This window comes from Xyrauchen texanus, chromosome 26, assembly GCF_025860055.1.
Source record: "Xyrauchen texanus isolate HMW12.3.18 chromosome 26, RBS_HiC_50CHRs, whole genome shotgun sequence".
Taxonomy (NCBI): Eukaryota; Metazoa; Chordata; class Actinopteri; order Cypriniformes; family Catostomidae; genus Xyrauchen; species Xyrauchen texanus.
The window spans coordinates 9177187-9203775 of record NC_068301.1 but is presented as its reverse complement, the minus strand read 5'-3'; the positions used below and the strand labels follow the sequence as shown (position 1 = coordinate 9203775).

Genomic DNA, 26589 nt, shown 5'->3' with positions numbered 1-26589 from the left:
TGTGTGTGTGTGTGTGTGTGCATGTACATGTGTGCAAAAAACCCAGTTTGAGAGGAAAGTCTGCAATTTGTGGAAAAGATACAGTACCCAGTGGAGCAGGTGGAAAAGCTAGAGAACAGTATGGGGCGAGGGGCTAATTTTGAGAAATTTTGAAATATTTTTAGGTTAAATTTGATTAACAAATTTACCAAAATCTATTTAAATCTGTATAACATACATAAAGTCAGAAGGTGAATGGTCACAACTAGTTCTTCACCGTTCAGACACTGGAAGGAACTATTTGTTTTAAATTCTTATTTCTCTTAAACAATAACATACAAACATATATATATTTTTTTTATTTAGTTTGTTTTGATGGTCTTGACAAAGTCACAGCATTTAGTTCCAGTCCCAATAACTATATGCTGTATTTATAACGTATTCTTTACCTGTCCCGGGTCAAAAATTACCCTAAGAAATCGTAGGCTTAAATAGACTTTTTAAAACAGATCTTTTAACTTTTTTCCTATTTCAAATAGCGCATCATTTTCAAATCAGTGTCAATAAACAGCAAGTTCCAATTGTGACTACCCCAACAGGTAAACATTTGTTTAAATACATTGTGTTTTGGGTAATAGCAGTGCACTTTTTATTTTTCGTAGACAATTTAGATATAGCTTATGTGCCTGCTCAGAAATTAACCCTGAAAAATATTAATATAATCTTTATCTTTTCTTTTAGTCAGCAGCACCATGCAAGCACATTTTTGTGCATCTAATGTCTATTAAGACCAATAAAATCTCTTTATAAAGCACTTTAGTCAAATATTTGAATGATGCAACACTAGTAAGTTTTTTGTCATTCACTCATCCTGCAGTAGAATTGAGCTGAAACACTGCAGCATTTGACACTGCTATGACGCACGTGCCCCTCTGAGGCCTGAATAAACGCTAGTGGTATGTGCCGTGCTTCCAGACTAAAGGAAATAGTATATATCATTTTTGAATTCCTTTTTTTTTTTTTTCACTGTAAAAATGCCAGGCAGGCAAATTGCGTCTCTGGAGTTTGTGGTACCTGGCCGGCCGGTGCTGTATCCATTTGGTAGCATCCATCAGCTGATGCTCTATCAAGGTCACCCTCGAAGAACATCATGGGCGCTGAGTATCGGATGCGTTGGTTTGTCCCTCCCCACGAGCTCCATTCGCATCCTAACCAAGCCGAATAAGGTATTCCCGCATCACGAGTCGCTGTGACGGAACAGCTGTCACAAGACGTGATGCGGAATACGCATTGTGGATAAATAAAGAGGGGGTGTGGACTCCTGGTCTTACGTGCTCAACCGACGGTATTTCGTCAAAGAGGAACGTGCGGTTTGTCGTGTATGTGCTACGTGTGACGAATAAACGAATACATCACTGACAGAGCTCAATTTCCCTAGACTTCAGTGGCAGGAGGTTAACTGGATACGTGCGCGCGAACGGGTGGTCAAAACGCGCGAAAAATACGGTAAGTGCAGCCTATTCGCAAACAGCCTACTTCTATAGCAATTAATAACATATTCCTATATTATCCGCATTTTAAATAGTGTATTTTTTATTTACCAAAGTTATATTACCATATTGATGGTGCAGTATCCACATATTTGATCTTATTTGCTAATGGTTGATTGAAATTGACCGTTTATGAGTATTAGCCTAATACATTATTAACTACTTGTGATTGGTTAAGGTTATGGGTGCTGTCCATGAAAACTCAGTGCATGGCTGAACTAGTTGTTTTAAAGGTATTAAAAAGTATTTATTTGTGACTTAAACAATTATTTTCCACTGTTAATCATAAAAGTAGGCATATCGGACTAATGTGGTGGTTTGTTTGGCTAACATGACCAAACCCACAAAAACTGCAGTCAGCAACATGCTAGAGCACCTGTTGTACTTCGACCGGTGTAACTAGATTGAACTGTTTTTGCCAGGTTTAGGGATATTAATTTCCAAATTGTTTACAATTTTGCAGCTTTTAAAGGCAAAATACTCTCTAGCAGCATCTTGTGTGCGAAGTCTCACGTTCACGCAGAATCCATCTATCTTGGACCTTTCCACTCTGGCACGATGGAGGGGGAGAAGGTTAGTCCTTTAAACCTGTTTTCTTTCATCTATACTGGCTACTTTTGTTCTGTATTACAATGATTTGTCCCTACAAGACTTGACGTGTATTTAGATATGTCAGTCATAAAGTTTACATTCATGAAAAGGGTATGAGGCTGCATGAATTCACAGATTTACACTTGGACTTAGTAAAGGGCATATTGTGATTCATATTTGTGCTGCTTTTGAGCACGGAATCGTTTTATTTCAACTTGCAATGGTGATAATGAACAGGCATACCATGCCACATGCCTGGCATGGTTTTGAACTATTTTGGTTATGTCAATGTTTATTCATATGTGTATGCCAGTCAATGCTTCAGTGCCGTATGCCTAAAGCTAATCAATATGTCCAATCAACTGTGGCCTGCATGATCTCCATGTGTTGTCATTATTTGCTCTGGTCTTATTATAAGGAATCAGGATGTTGCTATGACGATGAGGGAGTGGCAGGGATGCTGGGATATGATATCAAGATGTACGTGGATGTTTATTTAACAACGTCCGCAGATTAAATTATGCTGTTAGCAGATTGGATGGTTTAATACATAGCTGTCTAAAGATTTCAAGCTTTTTTTGTCCAGGTTGTCTTGTTTATTCCAATTTAATCCATTTCCAAATTAAGCATTTGACTTGGCTTGTATTTGTTTCCCACTTTAATTTCACTGAGTCATTGTGACTTGAGAGTATTTGTGTGTATGTGAGTAAGAGAGAAACAGAGCAAGCGATACAAATAGTAGGATACCAATTAGCAAATGATGGTATTGATCCACATTTCCTATTCTCATTTCATCTGGACAGAGTTTTTCTGGCTGGTTTGTTTAGTTAAAGCCAAATATCATTCAAACAATATGTTTTAAACAGTGCTTCTCAACTGTTTTTTTTTTTTTTTAGTTTAGATTAGATTCAACTTTATTGTCATTGTGCAAAATATAAGTACAGAGCCAATGAAATGCAGAAATGCAGTTTTGTTTCAGGAGCTAGATTTGAACAAGTCAACAAAGTACCAAAATTGTTTATCAATCAACAATGTCCCCAAAATGAAACTGCTTAGGCCCAACAATATGTAAAATTGTTAAAATGACATAGGCTGAATTGGATAATTGGCCATTTTTGTGTCTACAGGAAATTTTAATGGTTTCATAATTGACGGCACAATCGTTTCATACCATATAGAGTTTTATTGGACGAAAATTATAAGATAGTCAAGAATAATATATATATATATATATATATATATATATATATATATATATATATTATTCTTGGAAGGAGAGGAGTCTCCTCCCTTTTAGAAGTTTTGCTACCCTAACTATGCATGTGGATATGGTTGGTTTTATGTTGCAACCTATCGTTGAAGACATCGCCTATAAACATTGCTTCTAAATGTCTAGTTTTGCACATATACTGTTTTCTGTAGTATTCTTTTTAAAGGGGCAATCTATTGCAATCACCTCTGGATATTTAGGGGTAGGCCCACTTTTTACACCCTTTATGGATAACACCTTATGCTCACCTTATGACATTTCAATATTAGTGGGCTGATGTGCCCTTCAAGTGAACTTGAAAAATAATTACAAGTTCCGAGCACATGAATGATCCAGTGAAGTTGGAAGTTCATTTGGGGAACTCAGAATTCTAGATTCAGAATTCTCCCAAGTTGCCGAGATGGGAGGTTTGTTAGCGCTTGCTGTTTTGGTCATATTCATTTAGGTAAACCATTCTATACATGTTGTACATGTTTACACCATGAAAATAGCTCGTATTTGACTGAAATTCCATTATCATCAGCAAGCTAACTGATTGATATATATTCTGGTGTCAAAATAAATGTTACTCAAGAAATATGAATGAATGAATGAACCTGGCGTTGTCCATGTTTCCTATTCTATCTGACAGCAAAGCACGTGAACACGACGTACTCGTAATTACCACTTCAGAAAAGGGAAGTAGGAAAATTCCAATAGCACATGAAGGCTGGATTAGGTCACCTGAGTCAAATCGGCAGGCCATCTCTGCATCACCCTCCTGAATTCGACCTGTCAGCATTGCTGTGTCCTATTGCCCTAGAAACCTAGATTCAGCAGAATGGCTAGCTGTTTTTGTTAACCAATCTGTAGTCACAGTGTTGTCTTAATCTAAGGGGTGGTATTTTTAGTACACTGCGTTTTAATAGTATATTACTTGCTTCAGCCCTGTTTACATCCTAGGATTTACTGCATCAATCATAAGTGAGTTAAGTGTCAGTACTGGAACCTTTGAAATTACTTTCCTTTGGGAAATCGGTCAATGAAATGTTCATAAAATAATCTGGGGGAGGAGCAAATAAACTAGGACTTTAAAGAAACACACAATCCCAGCTGAAAGCAAGATTAACCCATAATTGCATGGGTGTTTTTGCCAATAACTATTACATACTCTGGTCTTTAGCGACCTGGCACATATTTCTATCACACATTGATCTACAAAATGCGCAGGTAGTGTCAAGTTGTGTCAGATAGTGTCAGACAGACAACAAACAAGACAATTAGAAAATAATGGAATTGAATATATTTTTATGTATTACTTTTTAATTTATCAAATAGATGCAGCAAATATATAGTAGAACTGGATTCATTACTTCCTCACTGAAATTCCTTGAGATGCAATTGGCTGTCAATCACATATTAAGCTACACATAACACATAAGATACACATGAGCTACGCATATGCGTTTTCTCAGGCACATTTTGGTTCTAAATAGAAGCACAACATAATTTCTGTAGTACACCCAAATGACAATCAGTGTTAGGTAAATTACTTAAAATAAGTAATCCGAAACAAATGTCTATTTACTTCTCTAAAATGTAATCAGATTACTTTACTGATGACTTAATCTAAAATGCGCAATGTTAAATTCCTGACCTGAAATAATTTAATATAGGAGGTTATCTTTCCATCTCTTAAAATTGACCACATTGATATCCACAGGGATTAAGGTTATTTACTGGTTAAGTCTTTATTCGAAAAAAAAGCTAAAATGCTATATAAAGGTTTAAATGCTCCATAGAGCATTTATCTATTAGGAATATTCCTCCTTATGTAAAACGAAGAAACTGAAACATGCTCCGTCTTTTTTTTCTTCTTCTACTTTAAACTGTGCTATAATTTAAAATGTTTAGTGTTCTTGAACTCTGGTAAGGCACTATATAAATGTAACATTATTATTATTATTATTATTATTATTATTTAACTAAATAATGGTGTCCTATTGTAAAAATTCCTGATAAACTTTTTGTAGGCTATATTGATATTATTTCAGTTTCTTTTAATGTTTGAATTTGCATTTAATATTCACTACAAAATGGTGCTTGACATTTCACTTTTTGCTTGAAACCTCTTGCCTTCAGAATAATGTTGTTATGCATGCAGACGAATGAAAATTCGGTTTCATGCAGATATTAATGTCTGAAATACCAGGAGAAGCCACAACATATTCCACAGTTAATGTAGCCTGCAAATTCATCTTCATCTGGTTATAAAAAATAATAGAATACAATTTTTGCAAAAAACTTTTTTAATAATAATAATAATTATTATTATTATTATTATGTAAAGGCATATACAAGGCATGTTTTATTAATATAAACTATAAATGTAAGAGTAACACTTAAAAATGGGTGTTTTGTTTAGTTTTGATGCATTTCAGGTTTAAGCCCAGCCCACACCTGGTTATTTCCGAATACGACAGTTACAGATAATTTTGCCATTTGGATATATACAGATACAAATACAGATAATGGCTTCGCTGCACACCCCTAGTACATATTAATTAATATTTTAAATGTATTATACAGTACATACAGTACATGTGCAAATAATGTATTTAAAAGTAATTACTTTAATAGAAAGTCAGTTACTCTAATCTGATTACATTAATTTAAAATGTGATGTGTAACATTATTTTTTTTACTAATAGTAGATATTGTAATCTGATACACCCAACACTGATGAAAAAAGCCAATCATACTGTTTATGTGTTAACACTATTACATATCTCGGGTCTTTAATGACCCTAGACACTTTTGGTAATTAAGCAGATATGAAACATATTATTTTCAATTTTGCCTTTTTTTTTCTTTTTCTTTTCTTTTTTCTTTTTTACATTATTTTAAAGAGAAAGGTTGAAGAATACTAAAGAGGTGTGGGCACCTGTACCTCATCCAAAAAATGGATGAGGTACAGGGGTGGAATGAGATCCCGTGTCTAAAAGGGTTTAAATGATCTTATTTCTTAAACATATCACATTCTCTGACTTTGAAACATTCTCTTAATATTTATTTGGGGTTTTGGAATAATATCCAGGCCAGCATTACAGGATCTATGTATCCATTGATGCTAGCTCTATTGTGAATTTATTTTTGTTGAACAATAATGTTTTTAGTTAACTTTCACTGTCACTGAAAATTGCTGTATTATTTTTTATGCTCTATGAAATAAAATCATGAATAACTAAGTTAACCATCCTTACATGTTTTCCACAGAAACAGGTAACATGCTACCTCCTGTTTTCTTTGTCAACTGCTGTAATCGGCTCGCTACAGTTTGGCTACAACACAGGAGTCATCAATGCACCTGAACAGGTTTGTGGTTGCGCATAAGTGTTGTTTTACCAAATAAAAACCACATAAAGCACTCAGCCAGTTGTTCATTTATGTCAAATGCTTAAGTTTAATTAATTAAGTGAAATAAATTATTGACCTGAAAAATTGTACAGTTGCTATAAATAAAATCAGCATGATATACAAAAGTAAATGTAAATAATGCACAATATGAATAAATCTTAATACAATTAATGCTTTGCTAGAAAAGTAACACTGTCACCGTAGATTTTAATATAATTACTCCAGTTTTTGAATCATTTTAAGTGTTTTTTTTTTTTCATATTCAGTGTTTTTAGAGGTAACATCAGGGTTTTTTATTTGCACCTCACATTTTTAATATCTAGGGCATTTGTGTCTCTTTCGGTGGAAGTTTTGCCTCAAGCCTTGATTCATTTGTGACCCCGATGTGTGCACGCATAGAATGTAATATATGAGCATCTGGTAGCTTTGGTTATGCAATTTCAGTGTAAGGCTACCTATTAATTACATTCATTCTAATTAAAAATACAATGAAAATACAAAAAATAAAATAAATTAAATGTAACCTCTCAGAAATTGCGGTCCTTCTTCAACGACACGTGGATGGAGCGTTACGGGGAACCCATCAAACCAGGCATGTGTACCATTGTGTGGAGTTTTGCGGTGGCCATCTTTAGCGTGGGTGGAATGATGGGCTCGTTCAGTGTCAGTGTCTTAACCAACAAATTTGGAAGGTGAGTGGAAATGAATGTGTAATATCTGAATGTCTACATTTTAACAAGCCTGGCAAGAATGTGCCACATATTTTTGTGTAGGACTTTTGATCTGAGACTTCTAGGTGTTTTATCAAAAGACAGAAATTCAAAGCTTGTGACTTTTTCCGTGTCATTACTCAGATAGCTTTACAGTCATTGATAAAGACTAATTGAGTTCAGAGCTGTGGCTTATTGTTAGGCATATGTGCTCCAATACATTGAGCCATGGAGCTCATGCATGCGTCTTGAGTTTGAATTTTGTTTATTACATTTCCCAATCTTGTTCCCCCTTTTTCGCCCCATCATTTCCTCCCCTTTAATATCCATTTGGATAGTTGATGCACAACATGTTAATTAACTTTTTTAATCAACATCAAGATTTTAGATTGAAATTATACAAATCTATAAGAGAAAGTGTATTTAGTTCTGTGATTGTCACCATTTCATTTTAAGTTCTCCTTTTTGCCATTATAAATGGTCCTGCAGTGGAATTTTAATTAGATTTTTTATGCATTCATTAAAAGCTATATGCATAATAATTATAAAAGAATTAGTAAAATGCAGTTTAAAATATTTAATTTATTATAGCTAAGGATGTCCCGAAACCGATACTGGAATGGGAATCGAGTCCTATACTGCACTCATGTACTCCGATACCAAAAACCGATACTATCTGACGTACGAATGTCATTATGTAAACATTCAGTGCCCAAATTAAAATCATGTTATGTCCTAGTGAGATTAATTTACTGCAAAAGCTGTGATTTAATGATATAAATATATAGTTTGTATGACCGGCTCTCACCTTGTCACGTAGCGACTCAAAAGTCGGCTTTTCCGGAGTGGGAAGCCTGTTGTCATAATATCAGAGCTCCTTGGTCAAAACAAACCAAAATAAAAGCTCAATTTAAATGAAAAAATGTTTGACAGAAATTTAATATTCCCTGTTATACTCCTACTACTAATACTACTACTAATAATAATAAATGAATACTAGTTGTATTATATTTAAGCAATATCCTAAATCTGGGATGCTCAGTTATGCAGTGCTCCTTTTTGCCATTATAAATGGTCCTGCAGTGGAATTTTAATTAGATTTTTTATGCATTCATTAAAAGCTATATGCAAAATAATTATAAAAGAATTAGTAAAATGCAGTTTAAAATATTTAATTTATTATAACTAAGGATGTCCCGAAACCGATACTGGAATGGGAATCGGGTCCTATACTGCACTCATGTACTCCGATACCAAAAACCGATACTATCTGACGTACGAATGTCATTATGTAAACATTCAGTGCCCAAATTAAAATCATGTTATGTCCTAGTGAGATTCCGAACTATAAGCCGCAACTTTTTTCCCACGCTTTGAACCTCGCGGCTTATACAATGCCGCAGCTAATATATGGATTTTTCGCGCTTTCAAATTTTATATTAAAAAAAAAAAAAAAAAACATTCTGTGACGTGCTCAGTTTTTTGGCGGCGTGAAGCTTTCATTAGACCAATTGAAATTGCCAAACGGATTAAGGTCAAAACAACTTTTTTTGTTTACTGTTTAGATTAAATCGAGCGCGCTCAATCTTCCCATTATTCTGATTACGGTAGTCATTTTGTCACCCTCACCATGGCAAAGACATGGAGAAACGCATATGATGCTGCTTTCAAGTTGAAGGCGATTGATCTGGCTGTTGGAAAATAAGCTGCTGCACGAGAGCTTGGTCTTAATGAGTCGATGATAAGACGTTGGAAACAGCAGCGTGAGGAATTGACTCAGTGCAAAAAGACAAGTAAATCTGAGGCTATTCAACTCCGACACCGAAGGAGATGACTTCAGTGGTTTCAGTGAACAGGACGAGGAAGATAGTGACCAATGACTTTCTTGGTAGGCTACTGTTTACTGCAAATGTTTTATTACAAGCCATGTGTGGCAGCGGGGGCGTGGTCAAGCGCCCGTCCGGGAGAGAAAAGCCGTAAGGGCGCTTACACCTGAGCTAAATTATGTCTAACACCGGTGTCTAATTTCAGTAAGCCATGCGGCACGAGCTGGCATAAAAAGGCCAGCAGCCACCAGAGCTGAGAGAGTGACAGCACGGCAGTCTAGTGTTGGCAGATAGAAGAATTGAGATAACTTTATAACAATTGATTGTAAACATTGCTGTGGCCATTAACAGCCTTGACCTGGAACGTCAAGTGCCCTGCTGAAAACTGTCACACTGGTGCCCGTGTGGCAGTTTTCCCAAGAAGGACACGTGACGCAGGGCACTTGAAATTAGACACCGGTGTTAGACATAATTTTACCGCTTTTCTCTCCCGGACGGGCGCTTGACCACGCCCCCGCTGCCACACCGTGTTTCGAAGATTACGAAGCCAAAAATTTTTTTTGTGTGGATTGACTTGCATGGATGAATTGTTCACCACAAAATGATCAATTTAGGCAAACAAAGTAAGTATGGTCAATTAAGGATTTCATGGGGACTTTAAAGCCTATTTATTTTTGTTACAAGCCGTGTTTCGTTAAAGCCTGAGTAAAGTTCATTTGTTTCAATGTACCGGTAGGCACCTGCGGCTTATAGACAGGTGCGGCTTATTTATGTTCAAAATAATATTTTATTTAAAAATCAGTGGGTGCGGCTTATATTCAGGTTCACTCAATAGTCCGGAAATTACGGTACTGCAAAAGCTGCGATTTAATGATATAAATACATAGTTTGCATGAGCGGCTCACATGTAGTCACATAGCGACTCAAAAGTCGGCTTTTTCGGAGTGGGAAGCCTGCCCGGAGTGAGCTCCTTGGTCAAAACAAACACTTCAAAATAAAAGCTCCACCAAAATAAAAGCTCAATTTAAATGAAAAAATGTTTGACAGAAATTGTATATTCCCTGTTATACTCCTACTACTAATAATAATAAATGAATAATAGTTGTATTATATTTAAGCAATATCCTACATCTGGGATGCTCAGTTATGCAGCACTTTATTTTCAAAATAATGTGTTGTGCTGTGAGTTTCTGAATAAAATACAATATCATGTTGAAAATGAATTGCTAAACTTTCATTTGATTAAATTTGCAATAATTTTATTTATTAAAACACCATTTTGATTATAAAATTTAAATAAACTGGTGATATGCAGGTCTGGAAAAAAAAAAATTACTCTGTATCGCTAGTACAAAAAAAAGTATCGGTACTCATACTCAGTCTAAAAAAAATGGTATCGGGACATCCCTACTTAGAGCATGCTGCACCGTAAGACATGTCAACTTACCATAAGTATTTCATGTCAGCTACCAATATTTATCAATAAAAGTAGCAAAAATTCTAAATTAATGTTTTGAGAAGTTTCACATAAACATTGCACATTTGTCTAACCAGAGCGTGATAATACATCTTTGTTATGTCAGTATAATTCACAATAGTGCTATAACTGGACTGTAAATGCTTCATCAATAATTTAAGCAGTTGAATATAATGAGGGCACTCAGAGCAGAAGAGTTGGCCCTTGTCTTCTTATCAGCTTGAGTGATCTGTCCACGCTGTCAGAACAACCACATTCAAAGCAAGCATTCATGTGTACTCACTGGCCATTGTTCTTTTTCTGCCTTCTCCTTTCTATGGGCACCTCTTTCACCCTACAGCCTTTTCTCCGATTTTATTTCTGGTTTTATTTATTTTTTGTACTTTCTCTCTGTCTCAGTGTTATGTTTTCTCATTTCCTCTGTGTTGTTCTGATTTTGTTTTCTTATTTCATTTGACTCCCTAACTCTCTATGTCTGCTTGAAAAGTCACTAATGAGATCTCTTTAATATAGCAAGCAATGAAATTGTATGGATAGCAAATTAAGACTTTCGGTTAAAGGGAAAGTTCACACAAAAATGTAAAAGCTGTAATTATTTACTCACCTTTATGTTTTTCCAAACCTGTAAGGCTTTCTTTCATGGATCACAAATGATGTATACAGAATGTTAGGAAGTGCCATTCGCTTTCATTGTATGAAAGAAAAATCAGCATTCTTCCAAATTCCTCCCCTTGTGTTCCACTGAAGTCCAAAATGTTGGATGAGTGCATGGCATATGAATTTAAAACGTATTAATCCTGCTTTTCAGATTTTTCTGAATAATTCCCTTGTAATTTCCTCTAGAATTTCAGAAGAGATCTTTATAATGTCTCAAAATGTGCTCATATTTGCCAAGATAACAAAGTGCAATCAAATGTCAGGGAATTAAAATTTAAACTCAAATTCATCATCAGTTTCTCACAAGGCCTAATTTTCTTAGCTATGCTATCTCCATTAATTCTATGGCTCAAATGTTTTTCTGCATGTCAACAATTGTCTTTTTTGTATCTTTACTGTATTTAATTAATCAATTACACATCTGAGACAAAGTTAATTCTTGGATGAGACATAACAAAGAACTTAATTAAATCTCTTTATCCATGAAAGAGCAACATCTGAGCAATTAAATTATCCTATCCTTTCTGTCTCTAGGCGAAAGTCCATGATTCTTGTGAATGTCTTGGCTCTGGTTGGTGGAGGTTTGATGGGGCTGTGCACTCTCTGCTACTCTTTTGAGATGATCATTGCTGGCCGGCTGATTATTGGGTTGTTCTGTGGGCTCTTCACTGGTCTCACTCCAATGTATATTGGGGAAGTGTCGCCCACTCCACTCCGTGGGGCTTTTGGGACCCTGCACCAGCTTGGTGTAGTGGTGGGCATCTTAATCGCTCAGGTAAAGCAGTCTGTGTCATATCATTTATGTCAGCCTGTTTTTAAAGACAACATGAAATAATAATTCACCTTATTTACCTGCTTAATTAATGTCAGTGGACCCATTTTGCATTATACATAAGAGCATGATTCGGCAGACACAACCAAGCCCAAATGGGTAGGAAAAGATAATATTAAACAATATTATTACACAGTTCTCTGTAATAATTCATTCTGATTAATTAATCACTGATATTTTCATATAATGACCACTTAAATGTAAAATGTACTGTTTTCCTACATAGCTGTGCTAGTTTTATGTCTTTCATGTCACTACACTTCCACTTTCTTTTCATGTAGTAAAAAAATTTGAACTCCATTTATTTGATAAGAGTGTGTAATAAGAGAGATAATGTACAGTCGGAGATAATGTATTTCAAAATGAACCCCTTTTCTGTGTCAGGGTCTTGATAACCTTGCTGGGGTCTTATTGGCAACATTGAATGTCTGTCTGTCTTTATTTTTCAAAAGCCAATCAAAATCAAGTCCTGTCCTGCATTATATACATCTGAATATATTCAGTTTCTCTCTGAAATGTCACATTACAGAAGTGAAATGCATTGCAAATGCCTTTTCAGGTTGTGTGTGCCAGACCAGATTATTTACAAAAAATCATGTCAAGAGCCTTGTGACCTAGTAATCACTCATTATGCTATGATATATTTATGCCATAACAACAATATAATGCCTAGGGCAAATATCTCCTTTTAAAAGTCGAACATGTAATTGAATCTGCCAGTCCATTTTTAGTCTGCTAGCCTAATTTATGCCAACGTAAACTAACCTGTTTTAATTTGGTACATGATACTGTTCAAACTTTTTGAGACTGACAGGTGTGTGCTTTTCCATGTAGATCTTTGGACTGGAGTCTCTTCTGGGTTCACATAAGCTCTGGCCTTTGCTTCTGGCTCTAACCATCCTGCCTGCCATCCTGCAGTGTTTATTGCTGCCGTTCTGCCCAGAGAGCCCTCGATACCTGCTCATCAACCTCAATAAGGAAGAGGAGGCCCGCAAAGGTAAGGAAAAGATCACAAATTGACTTTATGAAGGGTGTTCTTGTAGCTAAGCTGGTAGAACATAATGCTAGATATTTCCAGGGTCATGGGATGGATTCGCAGGGAACACATAAGCTGAAAATAAAATTATAGCTTGAGTATAAATTAAACTGCTGGATGGATGTGTTCAGGGGAGCCTAAACAAATTTTTATTTGGTTAACATTTATCTCTGTGATAGCATAATTGTAACCACTGCATTTAACCTTCCACTTAACTTTAATTGTGGATTTGAAATCACTGATGAAAGAATGAGCCAAAACATCTGCTTAGACAGTTGTCATTCCAAAAACTAATTGAAGCCCTTTACTGATAACAAATGCAGCTTATCATTGACTGGAGCAGGGGGGAAAAACCCCCTTAGCAGTCATTTACTAACTGATTAATTTTACACCAATGTTTTGTACTTACCGGTATAGATGTCTAATATCTACCCAGCTAGCTTAAGCCATTAAAAGGTTGCAATAATGTTTTTAACCCTGTGTCCTTAATATTAGTTTTTTCTAACATTAAAAATACATCTCATAAACATTATTATATTTACATTTGCATTGAAAGGAATATTTCACCCAAAAATTTTAATTATTTCATCATTTACTCACCCTCATGCCATCCCAGATGTGTAGCACTTTCTTTCTTCAGCAAAACACAAACTAAGATTTATAGAAGAATATCTCAGCTCTGTTGGTCCATACAATACAAGTGAATGGTGGCAAGAGCTTAGAAGCACCAAACATCACATAAAGGCCACATAAAGGTAATTCATAAGACTCCATTGGTTAAATATATATCTTCAGAAGCGATATAAGTGTGGGTGAGAAACAGATCAATATTTGAGTCCTTCTTTACTACAAATTCTCCTCCCTGCCCAATAGATGGCGATATGCATGAAGAATGTGAGTAAAAGAACAATAAAGTCAAAAATAATAGAATGTGAAAGTGAAAGTGAAGATTTATGGTTAAAATTGACTTAAATATTGATCTGTTTCTCACCCACACTTATCATATTGCTTCTGAAGACATGGATTAAAACACTGCAGTCATATGAATTACTTTTAGGCTGCCTTTATGTGCTTTTTGGACCTTCAAAGTTTTGCCGACCATTCACTATTCACATTCGAGATATTCTTCTGAAATTTTTGAGTTCAGCAGAAAAAAGAAAGTCATGCACATCTGGGGTGGCATAAGGGTGAGTAAATGATGAGAGAATTTTCATTTTTGGATGAACTATCCCTTTAAGATTTATGCTATCAGAGAGAAGAAATAGATAAAAAAAAATTATAAAATGCATAATACATTTTTAAATTTTGTTTTACTTATTCTGTGTTCTGAATTCAAAATTCACACAAATCTAAACAACTGTAATTACCCGTGCTCTAGTCATCCTGTATGTGTGTATATATATATATATATATATATATATATATATATATATATATATATATATATATATATATATTATTATTATTATTATAATGTTTTTTTTTATTATTATTATTGTTCTGAATTACAGAAGACTTACTTTGTTCTGTTGTGTTTTAAATCATGTTTGTGGACAAACTATGTAATGCCATTTGGATGTATTGCTCCTTTTATACTTTGACAAGTATTTTGTACTTTGCCTTTATTTACCCTGCCAGTATTATCTGGAATTTACACTATGTCAATATGTCAATAATATGTGCCAGTTTGTTGCCTCTGCCAGATCTCAGGGAACTATATATAGCTTTCTACTAGATCGATTTGTCAAATTTCCAAACCTTCATTGTTTTGTCCGTCAGCACTTGTGCGTCTCCGTGGCTATGAGGATGTGGAGAAGGAAATGCAAGAGATGAAAGAGGAGAGTATTAAGACAGCAATGGAGAAGAAGGTGACCATCCCAGAGCTCTTCCGTACTGCAGCGTACCGCCAGCCTCTCCTCATCGCAGTCATGCTGCATCTCTCCCAGCAGCTCTCAGGCATCAACGCTGTGAGTCAAATACATTACCTATCATGCACTCACACAGCTGTACACCATGGCACATTACCAGTTTTGTTACTTGCAAAGAGGTGCTGAAATGGTACACTCCCAATTTAAGGCTATAATTAAGGTGCTATTAGGGGCAGTTCACACTGAACACGTTTTTGCATCCCTCTGCTGTGTTTTTAAATAGTTTTTCTACGTAAACATGCATTTGATGAATGTTTTTGGCCCTTGGTTCCTGTCTCTCTGTTATATCAGGGTCTCTGATAAGAGTGCAGAGTTTTTTAGACGTTGTGCCAGGTTAAAAATTATTTCAATTTAAAAAAACACATCTCAAGACACCTGTGTTCTATTCTGTTCTATTCATAGTTCTGTCCTTTAAGACAATGACCAACCAATGACCCTTTCACACACATGATGCCATTCGCATGCTGATTAGAGTGCATTAGCGCTCATACATTAGAGTTGCAGCTTGGTCTGTTACATCTGTAATAAACTAAATTACATTATAATCCTAATTACTCTCAGTTTGTCACTGAACAGTTTTTATTTCCAAAACAGCCATTTGTTCAAACAGTGTTGCTGATGAAGTATTTAAGCCTGTATTGTTATTTCACTGTTTGCCTCTAGCTCACTACATCATTTAAGTGACTAGTTAGTTACATATGCCTTTTCTTCCTCTGCTTCTCCAAGGTGTTCTATTACTCGACTGGTATATTTGAGTCAGCCGGGATCACTCAGCCCATTTACGCAACCATCGGAGCTGGAGTAGTCAACACTGTCTTTACTGTAGTATCTGTAAGTATTTATTAATTGGGATTTAGGATAAATGTATGTGGAACTGTTTTTATTGTAAATATGTATGTTTATTATAATTTTACCCTTTTTCTTTTAACTATAAGCTCTTTTTAGTGGAGAGGGCGGGACGGAGAACTTTGCACCTGACTGGTCTAGGTGGGATGGCCATCAGCGCCTTGTTCATGACCATTGCCTTGTTATTGGTAGGTTCTGCTGTCTGTTTGTTGATCTTATAGATACAAATATGTTGAAGATGTAAAACCTGCTCTATCAATAACTGACCACCATGACTTATTGGATTGAAAATATAATATCTGCATTTTCTTACCTTTTTCTTTGAGTAGAAGGACATTGAGGCTCTTCGCTACCTCAGTATTGCAGCAGTTTTTGCCTTTGTAGCCATGTTCGAGATGGGTCCAGGGCCCATTCCATGGTTTATAGTGGCTGAACTCTTCTCCCAGGGGCCACGTCCTGCTGCCATGGCCGTTGCGGGATGCTCCAACTGGACAGCCAACTTCCTTGTGGGACTCTGCTTCCCCAAATTGGAGGTATGAGTTTGATTTAGTGTAACTTTAAAAGCAATTGCCATTGACCAATTACAAATAAGATTTCAACATAAATGATTTGTTTTTTTACTTGAGACGCAAAATTGCACAAGATATTAAGACTTAGGTCTATAATGTTTAAGAGAATACATTTTGAATGAAGTTTATTTTTTTTCCTAGTTAAACAAAATGTATTAGTTTATGCTGAAAACTATTTTATCTCACATATCTTACGTCTCAAATATATTTTGCCTTAAACATGTTTACACATTTTTACTGGAAAACAGGACAAAAATACTGATTAAGAAAAATATGTTTTTGCAGTTCATGGCCTTAAATTATATATATATATATATATATATATATACAGTTAGTTCCAGTCCTCGAATCTGATTCAACAGCACTCCGTGATTGCTTGTATTAACATTACACTACTTAAGCTAGGAAATAGCTTTAAAAGGCTTTAAACTAACAAATTCAGCATTAAGGCTCATCACAGCTGAGAGACACAACATACCGATTAATAAAAAAACAGAAGGCACTTACTTCTTACTGAAATTTTCACATTGGAGAGGAAATACTGTTCAAAATGGTGGAGATTTCTATAATGAAAGACTCATTACCATCAGATTTGCCATGGTATCATAATTTTCACACCGGTGCGGTGTTCATGTTCAAACTGACTAACACCGGTTTTTCCGCTGGTTGGATGTTAGGTGGAACTATGGAGTAATTTTCTTTAAGCAATAGACGCTACACAATAACGCAAGGCAGCTTGATTTCATACTTTGAACATATTTTTTTATTTATTTTAACTAAAAATTCAAATGAAACAGTATGTAAGATTCAGAAACTCTTGTTTATTAATGACACCTGTGGACATTAAGTGAACTAAAGCAAGCTACCTGTTGCTCGTTCATACACTCCATAGGGACTCGAACGAGCAAGCATCAACCAAAACAGTGACGTAACTTACAAAGAGACAACGTGATTCACCGGCATCATGCTGGCAGATGAGGTAGCATAAAAAGTTATGATTGTTTTACTACAAAGATTTGGTGGTAGATGACAGTAGCTGTTTACAAAATAGATTGTACATTATAAATATGTTGACATTATTCAGTATTGATGTGATTCCGTTCTAATAATAGATTGTATATATTTTCTGTATAAGTTACGTTACACTAATGAATGGGTTTTTTGCATTATCTTGAACATTGTCTAGCGTTCATTTCATGTGTTATTGTAGTTTAGCTAAAATTACACAGATCAATCCTTATGGCAATACATTTTCACATGCTTTGCAGTTATGTTAGCTTACCTGTCCAATAACAAGAATGCCAATTCAAAACCGAACAGAGGTCCCTCCAGGATTCAAATGCCCTGCCTATGTTCACTCTAGTTTTCGCTCAACCATAATCACGTTCCCACTTAGCCAGACGGGATTCAGTAGATAATTTTATTTTTTTTTCTGGCTTACTCAGAGTTGTGTAGGAGTTGATGTTGTGCTGGGAGCCAGCCGTTTGCTGGATTCCATCTCTAAGATAATGTTACCTAGTGTTGCAGTTTGTTGTCGCTGTTGAATAGCAGAAGAGAAGCAATTACTGTCTGAGGCAAGGCTCTCGGTAGTGTGCATAAACATCACCACTCCCTTCGCATGAAAATCAGTCTACAGGCTTTAATAGGCAACCTAGGAAGTCCGGGACGGGCAAATTTTTTAAGTTGTTTTACAAGCTGTTCACACATTGGCAAACAAATTTATAATATTACATGAAAATTGTTACATATTGCACCTGTAAACTTTTTGAAAGATGGCTTTTCAAAAGTTGTGAAGGGCAACCTCTCTTTGGCAAAAAACCTTCATCCATGCATTCTCTCCATCAGGGTTGGATTAACACCTGAGAGGCCCATGGGCCAATTATCTCTAATACCTGTCTCTTCTAATAGTGATGCGCTGGTGCAGCTTTTAATCTCCCCCGCCATCACTATAACAAGAGACAGGTGTTAGAGATAATTACAACCCAGGTGACGAGCCTTACCACATACCAATTTTTTTTTTCTAAGTAAAAACAATTAAAATTAGCAAGTCAAAGACAGCTAGCTTGTTTAACTAAGGTAAACTAAAATATGTTAGATAGCTTACCCACCTCCTGAGTCAATGGAGCTGGAGTCATCATTTACAATATTTTCCTTATTTTTAATCATTTGAGATGTTTGGCACTGCTGCCAACACTACAGCCTCTCTTGCTTCTCTATCTTTGTTTACTTTCCTTTTTTTGGCTCCACTACAGGACCTCCAAAACTCCATTATTACGTTCGTACCCCAACAAACCTTACATCAATATGAACTACCGCTAATGTGAAAAATGGGTGAGGGGCTAAATACTGGCTTCTGATTGGTCCATACTATTTCTTGGAAACCAAAGCCAATAAGAAGCTGTTTATTTAGAAAATTTTCATGAAATCCCATCCATTGGCTAAGAGAAAGCGGACGTGTCTCAGACTGAATCTCTGCAAGAGGGATGCAGCTATTTCAGAACGCTGCGATTATTACCTCCTCTCCTTATCCGGAGGCCCTTAGATATCAGAGGTGCCTGGGCACCGGCCCAATTGGCCCTTTTGTAGATCTGTCCTTGCTCTCCATCATGGGCTACCGATCGGGTATTTCGTTGTCTGGGCAAATATATCACTTATTGTGGGTTGTTTAGGGTTTAATGTTGGTGATTTGTTACTTTTCATCCCAGGACCCAGTTTAGCTGCTTCAGAAGGTATAATTACTTTGAATGTGTGTGAATAAATTAGTTTTGTTCCCTCTTATGGGGCGATATGCAAGAAATGTGTTCATGATATTTTTATTATATATATATATATTTAGGAGGGATCGGTGAAACTTAAACCAAAGACATTTCTAAATTAAAATTGCACTTCGATCAAAATGAAAAAGCAATTAAAATAACAAAGTGGTCAAACAAAACATAGATAACCATTTTTCCATTTACCATCACACAATTACCGTCTATGACAACGGTGGAAAATTACAAAAACATTTGATATATTAATATACTGTACATATTAAGATCTAAAAACAATTCTAAATGTATGCATAACAATGATAATGATGATAATAATCTCTGAAATATAAATCATGGTTCAAGGTGAACATGTTTTTGTATTATATGTTATGATTTAATCACAGATGTATAGGCTGCATTCACAATGAACTGCTCTTTGGAAATAAATTTAACTGAACTCAAAACACCTCCTGAGCTGGAATGTCTGAGATCATTTACAGCATTCTTATAGATGATACTTTTCTAGCAAAAACAATTCAGAAGACTGAAACAAAGAAAGAGTGAGAACCTTTTACATACTCGTGTTCAAGGAGACTGCACGCCTCCGAACAAGCAGCGCGTCAGACTTTTTTTGAAATTTGTATTGAATGTCAGAATTGACTTTATTTTCTTATTGTTTTTTATTTATAGGAGCTGTGTGGGCCATATGTCTTCATTATATTCATGATCTTCCTCATACTCTTCTTCATCTTTACATACTTCCGCGTTCCTGAGACAAAAGGGCAAAGCTTTGATGAGATTGCTCGGGGTTTCAGTGGAGCTCCGCCTCCAGCAACCACCTCCACACAGTCCGGTGGAGTTGCACTGCCCGCCTCTCCAGTTAAAGAGAAGGTCCCATTAGTGGAAGCTTCCAAATCTTCCTCTGACCAGGGGCCCAGCTCATCCAAGCTGCCTGCAGCAGAGGCTAAAAAGGGGGAGGAGAATCTTAGCTCAGTGACCCAGCCATTGGTTGAATCTAATGAAGAGGAGAAATCTAATTCCATCGCCCAAGGAACGGTGTAGAACTATATATACATCTTAACTCGATTAAAGCCATTATATGTACCACTGAAGATAGAAATACAATGCTAGAGATTATTTACAGGCAAAAGAATATTTATTGTAAACAGATTTAGATTTGAACGGCCGTGGTGAGTCACAAAATCACCCAAGATATATTTTGAAAGGATATGAGAGCTCATGGTGTGAGCTTTATTTTATTGTGTACGTTGATAATTTATGGTTTGTTGCAATATTGAGTCGTGTTTTAAAGGTTTTATCCTTTTTATTGCTAATATATTCCTGTTTGTGCATTTTGGTAACGTTTGAACATGGTGTATCAAATAGGACCTAGTTTCCTATCTCAAAAAGGACAAAAGAAGGGAATTTTTACATTTATCTTTCATAATTTACTCATCTTTCATGATAACACAACTGTCAAACCTCTCTTTCTTTATAGAAGTGTCTTTCCTTTCCATTTAATTATCTACTGATCAAGAAAGAATGATTGTTAGCTAAATCCCAAGCACCTACACACAATCTCAAGACTTTTGCAATGACAATGTTCATTTTGTACAATATTACATAATAGATAGATAGATACATTTGCATTAGTACAGATCACTACTTCCATTTAACAAAATGGTAGTTACTTAGTCTCTTTATGAGAAGCTTATGCCAAGAATAAAAGCGCTAGTTTACTGCCAAAAAGTCTAAATAGGTTTAAATAAACAAATTATTCAGATAGATAAGTCACTCTTTCATCTAAAATCACAGTCATTTTCTAGAGGAAGCAAATGGACTGACCAGTGTTTTATGAATTGCATGGTTGCTATTAACATCCAAGTTTCAAATAGCCGAGATAAAGATTTTTAGAAAATGATGTGATCAGGGAGGAAATTTGCCTATAACCATTAATCATGCTACTGAATTTCCTGTGCTTGCTGGTTTAATATACCAGCATTATGTTCACCATATACTGTAGTCTGTGCTGCAACGATTCAGTTTGAGGTTTGACAGAAATCTTACCTGATTTGAATAATGTTTTTATAATGACTGTATCTCCGCACTTTCTGACACTTTGAGTCCTTTTCAATGAGAACACATACAGTATTTATTTAAATATTTATACATATAACAGAGCATCTGTAATCATAATTTTATCATTTGAGTTAAAAGACACTTTATGCTGCCATGCTTAGGTGTTGCTATTTTTGTCTAGATAGTGACTGTGAAAGTATTAAGCACATTTAAAGGCTAGGGGTAATATGAGGAATGGTGCTTTTCCCATTTCAGTGTCTTGTGATCATGTACGTATTGCACGGAGAGAAACTAAAAAAAAAAAATAGACCAAGACCGACAACATTCCTTTCATAGTAGTGCGCTGGTGTTGTATTCCAGCGGTCAAGAGCCGCTTCACATCGAGCACGCCCTCTTCGAACACTAGCAAACACAGCATCTTAGTAACTGTCAAAACCTTTCACATACCTTAACTGTGCATAATGTACACAACATGCAGTTTCATGCTTACTGTACAGAATTAAAAGGGCATTACCCTATAAATACGTTAGTTGAAGTGTCTGTGTTGAATGGTGTAGTTGTTGTAATTGCAGGTCAAAAAGAGTATGTTCTACACTGAAGTGTTGATGCTTTGACATTTGTATATTTCCTAGTGGGTTTTCAAGCAAGTGTATTTAAATCATGAGTGGTACTGTGTACAGTTGTTTTATTATTTTGTGAATAAATAGTCTAAATTATTTCATGTTCTGTCGGTTTTCTAATAGTAGTTAAATTTCAAACACAAACCATCAACATGTGAGGGGTTTTGATTGTATTTTCTTTATAGAAAATACATGCTGGATTGTTTTTTTTTAACAAAAATGAAAAACACAGTAATCAGTAAAGTACAGGATTATTTTTAATCAAGGTATTAATCAAGATATTAAATTACGCATACATATTTAATCCTTTAGACAGCTAAATTGTAAGATAACCATGACTTCAAGCAGTGACAAACTAGAAACACTCAACAGATGTTACAGAAGTGCCTGTATGTGGCAAACCAAACATTCAACAATTTTAATCTAGTCAGGTCACCATTATTTAAATCAGATGGTCAAACAACAGAGAAAAATGTATTTACACCAATAATAAATACTCTGGGTTAAATTAATAATATAACCAAAGACACATTTATCGGTTTAAATGGGGATTCAGAAAATGTGCAAAGCTACGTATAACTGTACAAATTCGAAAATGTAGCTACATAAGGCAGACCAAGCCAAGTAAATCTAATTTTGTGCATTTAATGTGCTAACATTTTATTTGGGTTATTTTCTTATTTTGATCCATCAAAACGTAAAAACATAATCGCCTGGTTTGCACGATGTTTAAAAGAGCCCCTTTCTTGCCATTGCAGTCATGATTTCAAGCTGTATTACACTTCCTAATGTTTGATGCTTGTGCAGATTGCTAGATGACACAAAGGAATTATAATAGAGCATGAAATAATGATCGCCAAGGAAACTGCTGTAAAGTTGTAAGTGAAAAAGGAGTTACATTTTGGTCTGTTTTCACCCAAATCAAACTGGGTCGCTTCAGAAGACATTGATTGAACCACTGGAGTCGTATGGATGTCTTTTATGCTGATTTATTTATTTATTTTATTTTTTTTGGAGCTTTAAAAGGCATGATCACATTCACTTGCACTATATGGACCTACAAGCCTGGTATAAATATTGTGGGGGTCTACAGTGAATTTCCCCCTCTGTAAATACTGCTAAGTTCACTGGCCATGATGTTGATGAAGGGGGCTGCTCCTGAAAGTAGAAAAAAAAAAAAAAAAAGGGCTTTAGACAACTTTAGAATTAGTTTTAATTTTCCTTAGCATTAGAGCTGAAATAAACCTAGCTGTTTTAGCTTTAAGCTTTCTGATAAGAATGTGTTTTACAATACTTTACAATATCAAAGCATACTGAAGACATAAGGCCATAAATTTCCACTCACATGTCGCTGCTTTGCTGTAGAGTTTGCCGAGCCGACACCTCTGGAGCTTGCCACCTTCTCATTTCTATATCTTCCACATCTTCTGCGGAGCCTGTATCCATTTTCCTGTAAAGCGCTGGACCCAGCCCCCACAGCTTGACCGTCAGGTTCTGACCAACCAGGATGCTTCGAGCTCTGACATTTCCATGGATGTAGTTCTTACTGTGCAGACCCTCCTATGATTTCAGGACAGGTTGTGTTAAGACAAAAAACCACAAACTTGCTTTTGACAGTAAATGAATTGTTAATCATAAAGCCTCTGGTTACATGCATATGGCTAAGCATGATAAATGCATATTTGATTTATGAAGCGGTCAATACAAGCTGCCTCAAGTGGCTCATAAAACCAGTAATGTAATAAATATTTATGTATAGACCCTGCCAAGCTTTTGTGATTGAGTTAAGTCTCACATTGAACCGTCAATATGATTCTACTATTCAGTTATCTAGATCAGTGGTTCTCAAACTGGGGGTCGCGACCCCGGAATGATTTCAAGGTGTCGCGAGTTGTAAAATGTATGTATTTTCTGATTACAATAAATATTTTTCAATACTGAAAAATTAAGATTACAACTAAATATTTTCTGATTTCTAAAGACAGAAGTGATTAGAAGGTTTCAATTTTTTTTTAAATAATATTTCGTGACTCTAAGATATGACGTCACCGTGCGGGGACTGATCGCTAGTTATCAATACAGCACGCAACTGCACGTGAAAACTGCAACAGCAAGAATGGATAAATTTGTAATTCGCAAGGTTTAAAATGTTGAGAAAATTGTGGACAGTCTGCCTGAATCATCTGAACCATGTACATCTACTAAACACAAGAGCAAGACCCCTTCTGACCAAAGTAGGAAACGTCGGAAATATCAAGAGGAATTCATAAAGTATGGATTCACTTGCTCTACTGTCAACGACGTGGACCACCCTCAGTGTGTAATCTGTTCAGAAGTGCTTGCCCATGAAAGTATGAAGCCAGGAAAAATGCAGAGACATTTGGAGACAAGACACCCTGCTTGTGTTGAAAAACCTATAGACTTTTTTCGCAGAAAATAGAAGGAATTACAGATTCAAAAACGCACACTCGCACAACAAACCCAAATTACTGCTAATGCTCTGAAGGCATCTTATGAGGTGGCATACCTGATAGCACAGTCCAAAAAGCCACACTCGATCGGGGAAACCTTGATAAAGCCCGCAGCTGTGGCTATGTGTCGGGCCATGCATGGCGAGAAAATTGCAAGTGAGCTTATGACTGTCCCATTGTCAAATGACACGATAGCTCGCCGTATTCATGATATTTCAAAAGACATTAAGAGTCAATTGATTAATAGGTTAAATGGAAAGAAATATGCGTTACAGCTCGACGAATCTACAGATGTGTCTAATTCTGCTCAGTTGCTGGCATTCATCAGATACACATTTGATGGAAAACTGCACGAGGAAATGCTCTTCTGCTCAGTACTGGAGGGGACTTGTACCGGCAGTGGCATTTTCAACAAGCTGGACACCAGACTAAAAGAGATGCGACTTACATGGGATAACTGTGTTGGCGTATGTACTGATGGTGCAGGTGCAATGGTAGGTAAAACAAGGGACTCAAGGCAAAGGTTTTAGAAGTGGCTCCTCGTGTTAAGTTTACGCACTGCATCATTCACCGTGAGTCTCTTGCTAGCAAAGCACTTGACAGTGAGTTTAACAGTATTCTCAAAAGTGCAATCAAAATTGTAAATCACATAAAATCACGTCCAGTAACCAGCAGACTGCTAGCCACCCTTTGCAATGAGATGGGCTCGCAGCACGAAGCGCTGCTGTTTCATACCGAAGTCCGGTGGTTATCTCGCGGGAAGGCACTCGGCCGGCTTTACGAACTGCGTGAGGAAGTGCACTCGTTGTTGAAAGAATCTAAATCTGAATTCGCGCACCACCTGACAGATCCAGATTGGTTATCAAAACTTGCTTATTTGGCCTGTATATTCGAAAGGCTTAACATGCTTAATCTTTCATTACAAGGTCCAAACACAAACATCTTAACAATGAATGAGAAAATTGATGCATTTGTGAAAAAGTTGGAAAGATGGGCTGAGCGAGTTGAACAAGGTAATGTGGAGATGTTTCCTGAGCTGGATGAACATCTGGAGGAGAATGGACTGAGTCTCGGCAGCCTGAAAACACACGTCACTGGTCATCTCCACTGCCTTTTGGAACAATTCCATAGGAAGTGGATGTGGATTTAAAACCACTTTTTTTGTTTGTTTATTGTTTGTGCATGCTGTGGTAGGTAGCGGGTCGCGAGTTTTCGTCGATGTTAGTTTAGGGGTCGCTGGCTAAAAAGTTTGAGAACCACTGATCTAGATTTTATATCTAACCAGAGCAGATCCAATATGAGCACCCATGGAAAAGATTCGCCTTTCAGTCATATCACATGCTGCTGCTTGAACTGTGTGGTCCTGTGAAAGAGATTTACAGCCAGTAAAAACAAAGGTGAAGTTTGGACTCGAGTTTGACATTTAATCTATTATAAATTACATCATCAGAAATGGCACAACATCTATGTAGCAGTGCAAATGACTGATCAATTAATTCAAAGAGTTTAATGTCAATATTTTACAGTAACTGCTAGAATGTGCGGGCTGCGATATAAGGTGAAAAATGGAGCAGAGCCACAATTAGCTGAGTGACAGAGGCAGAGAGGAGTTAAGGCACTCAATAGTAAATTAGCAATGCTAGCATTAGCAGCCGTGGCAATGAACAAGCTATTGTTATTATAGGTCAAAAAGGCAAACAGTCGAAGTTATCTTATGTGAATTACAAAAACAAACTTCAAAGCTTATTCTAAACAAGCTGTGTTTGTAATCCATTACCATGACAGCGAGTGGACTTTTGAAGCTGAAATAATGAGTGGATTAACTCAATCGGCAAGGGAGGAATCACAGAAAACATGGATGTATTTTACCAACCTTCTAGGCAAGGAGGCTTGATTATATGCATCATGGCCAGGCACAGGGGAGAAGGCTACTAACGTTACATTAGGTATGACAAAGTTTTTCACAACTTGTAAATTAACTTGTTAATAGCAATTAGCT

At 36.2% G+C, this 26589-nt stretch overlaps 2 protein-coding genes across 2 annotated transcripts; one reads left to right on the top strand and one right to left on the bottom strand.

Annotated features, from left to right (window-relative positions):
- The first annotated feature begins 1132 nt into the window (after positions 1 to 1132).
- Positions 1133 to 22207, top strand: LOC127620226 (solute carrier family 2, facilitated glucose transporter member 3-like). The gene is made up of 11 exons (XM_052093372.1): positions 1133 to 1485; positions 1993 to 2102; positions 6646 to 6744; positions 7318 to 7478; positions 11991 to 12231; positions 13123 to 13285; positions 15104 to 15291; positions 15979 to 16083; positions 16188 to 16286; positions 16428 to 16631; positions 20111 to 22207. The coding sequence occupies exons 2-11, from the start codon at positions 2088 to 2090 to the stop codon at positions 20480 to 20482; spliced, it is 1647 nt and encodes a 548-aa protein (XP_051949332.1). The 5' UTR covers positions 1133 to 1485; positions 1993 to 2087; the 3' UTR covers positions 20483 to 22207.
- A 207-nt stretch (positions 22208 to 22414) lies between these two features.
- Positions 22415 to 25305, bottom strand: LOC127620354 (protein-tyrosine kinase 6-like). The gene is made up of 3 exons (XM_052093564.1): positions 24647 to 25305; positions 23465 to 23679; positions 22415 to 23277 (listed from the first exon to the last, which is right to left on the bottom strand). The coding sequence occupies exons 1-3, from the start codon at positions 24728 to 24730 to the stop codon at positions 23244 to 23246; spliced, it is 333 nt and encodes a 110-aa protein (XP_051949524.1). The 5' UTR covers positions 24731 to 25305; the 3' UTR covers positions 22415 to 23243.
- Positions 25306 to 26589: the final 1284 nt, after the last annotated feature.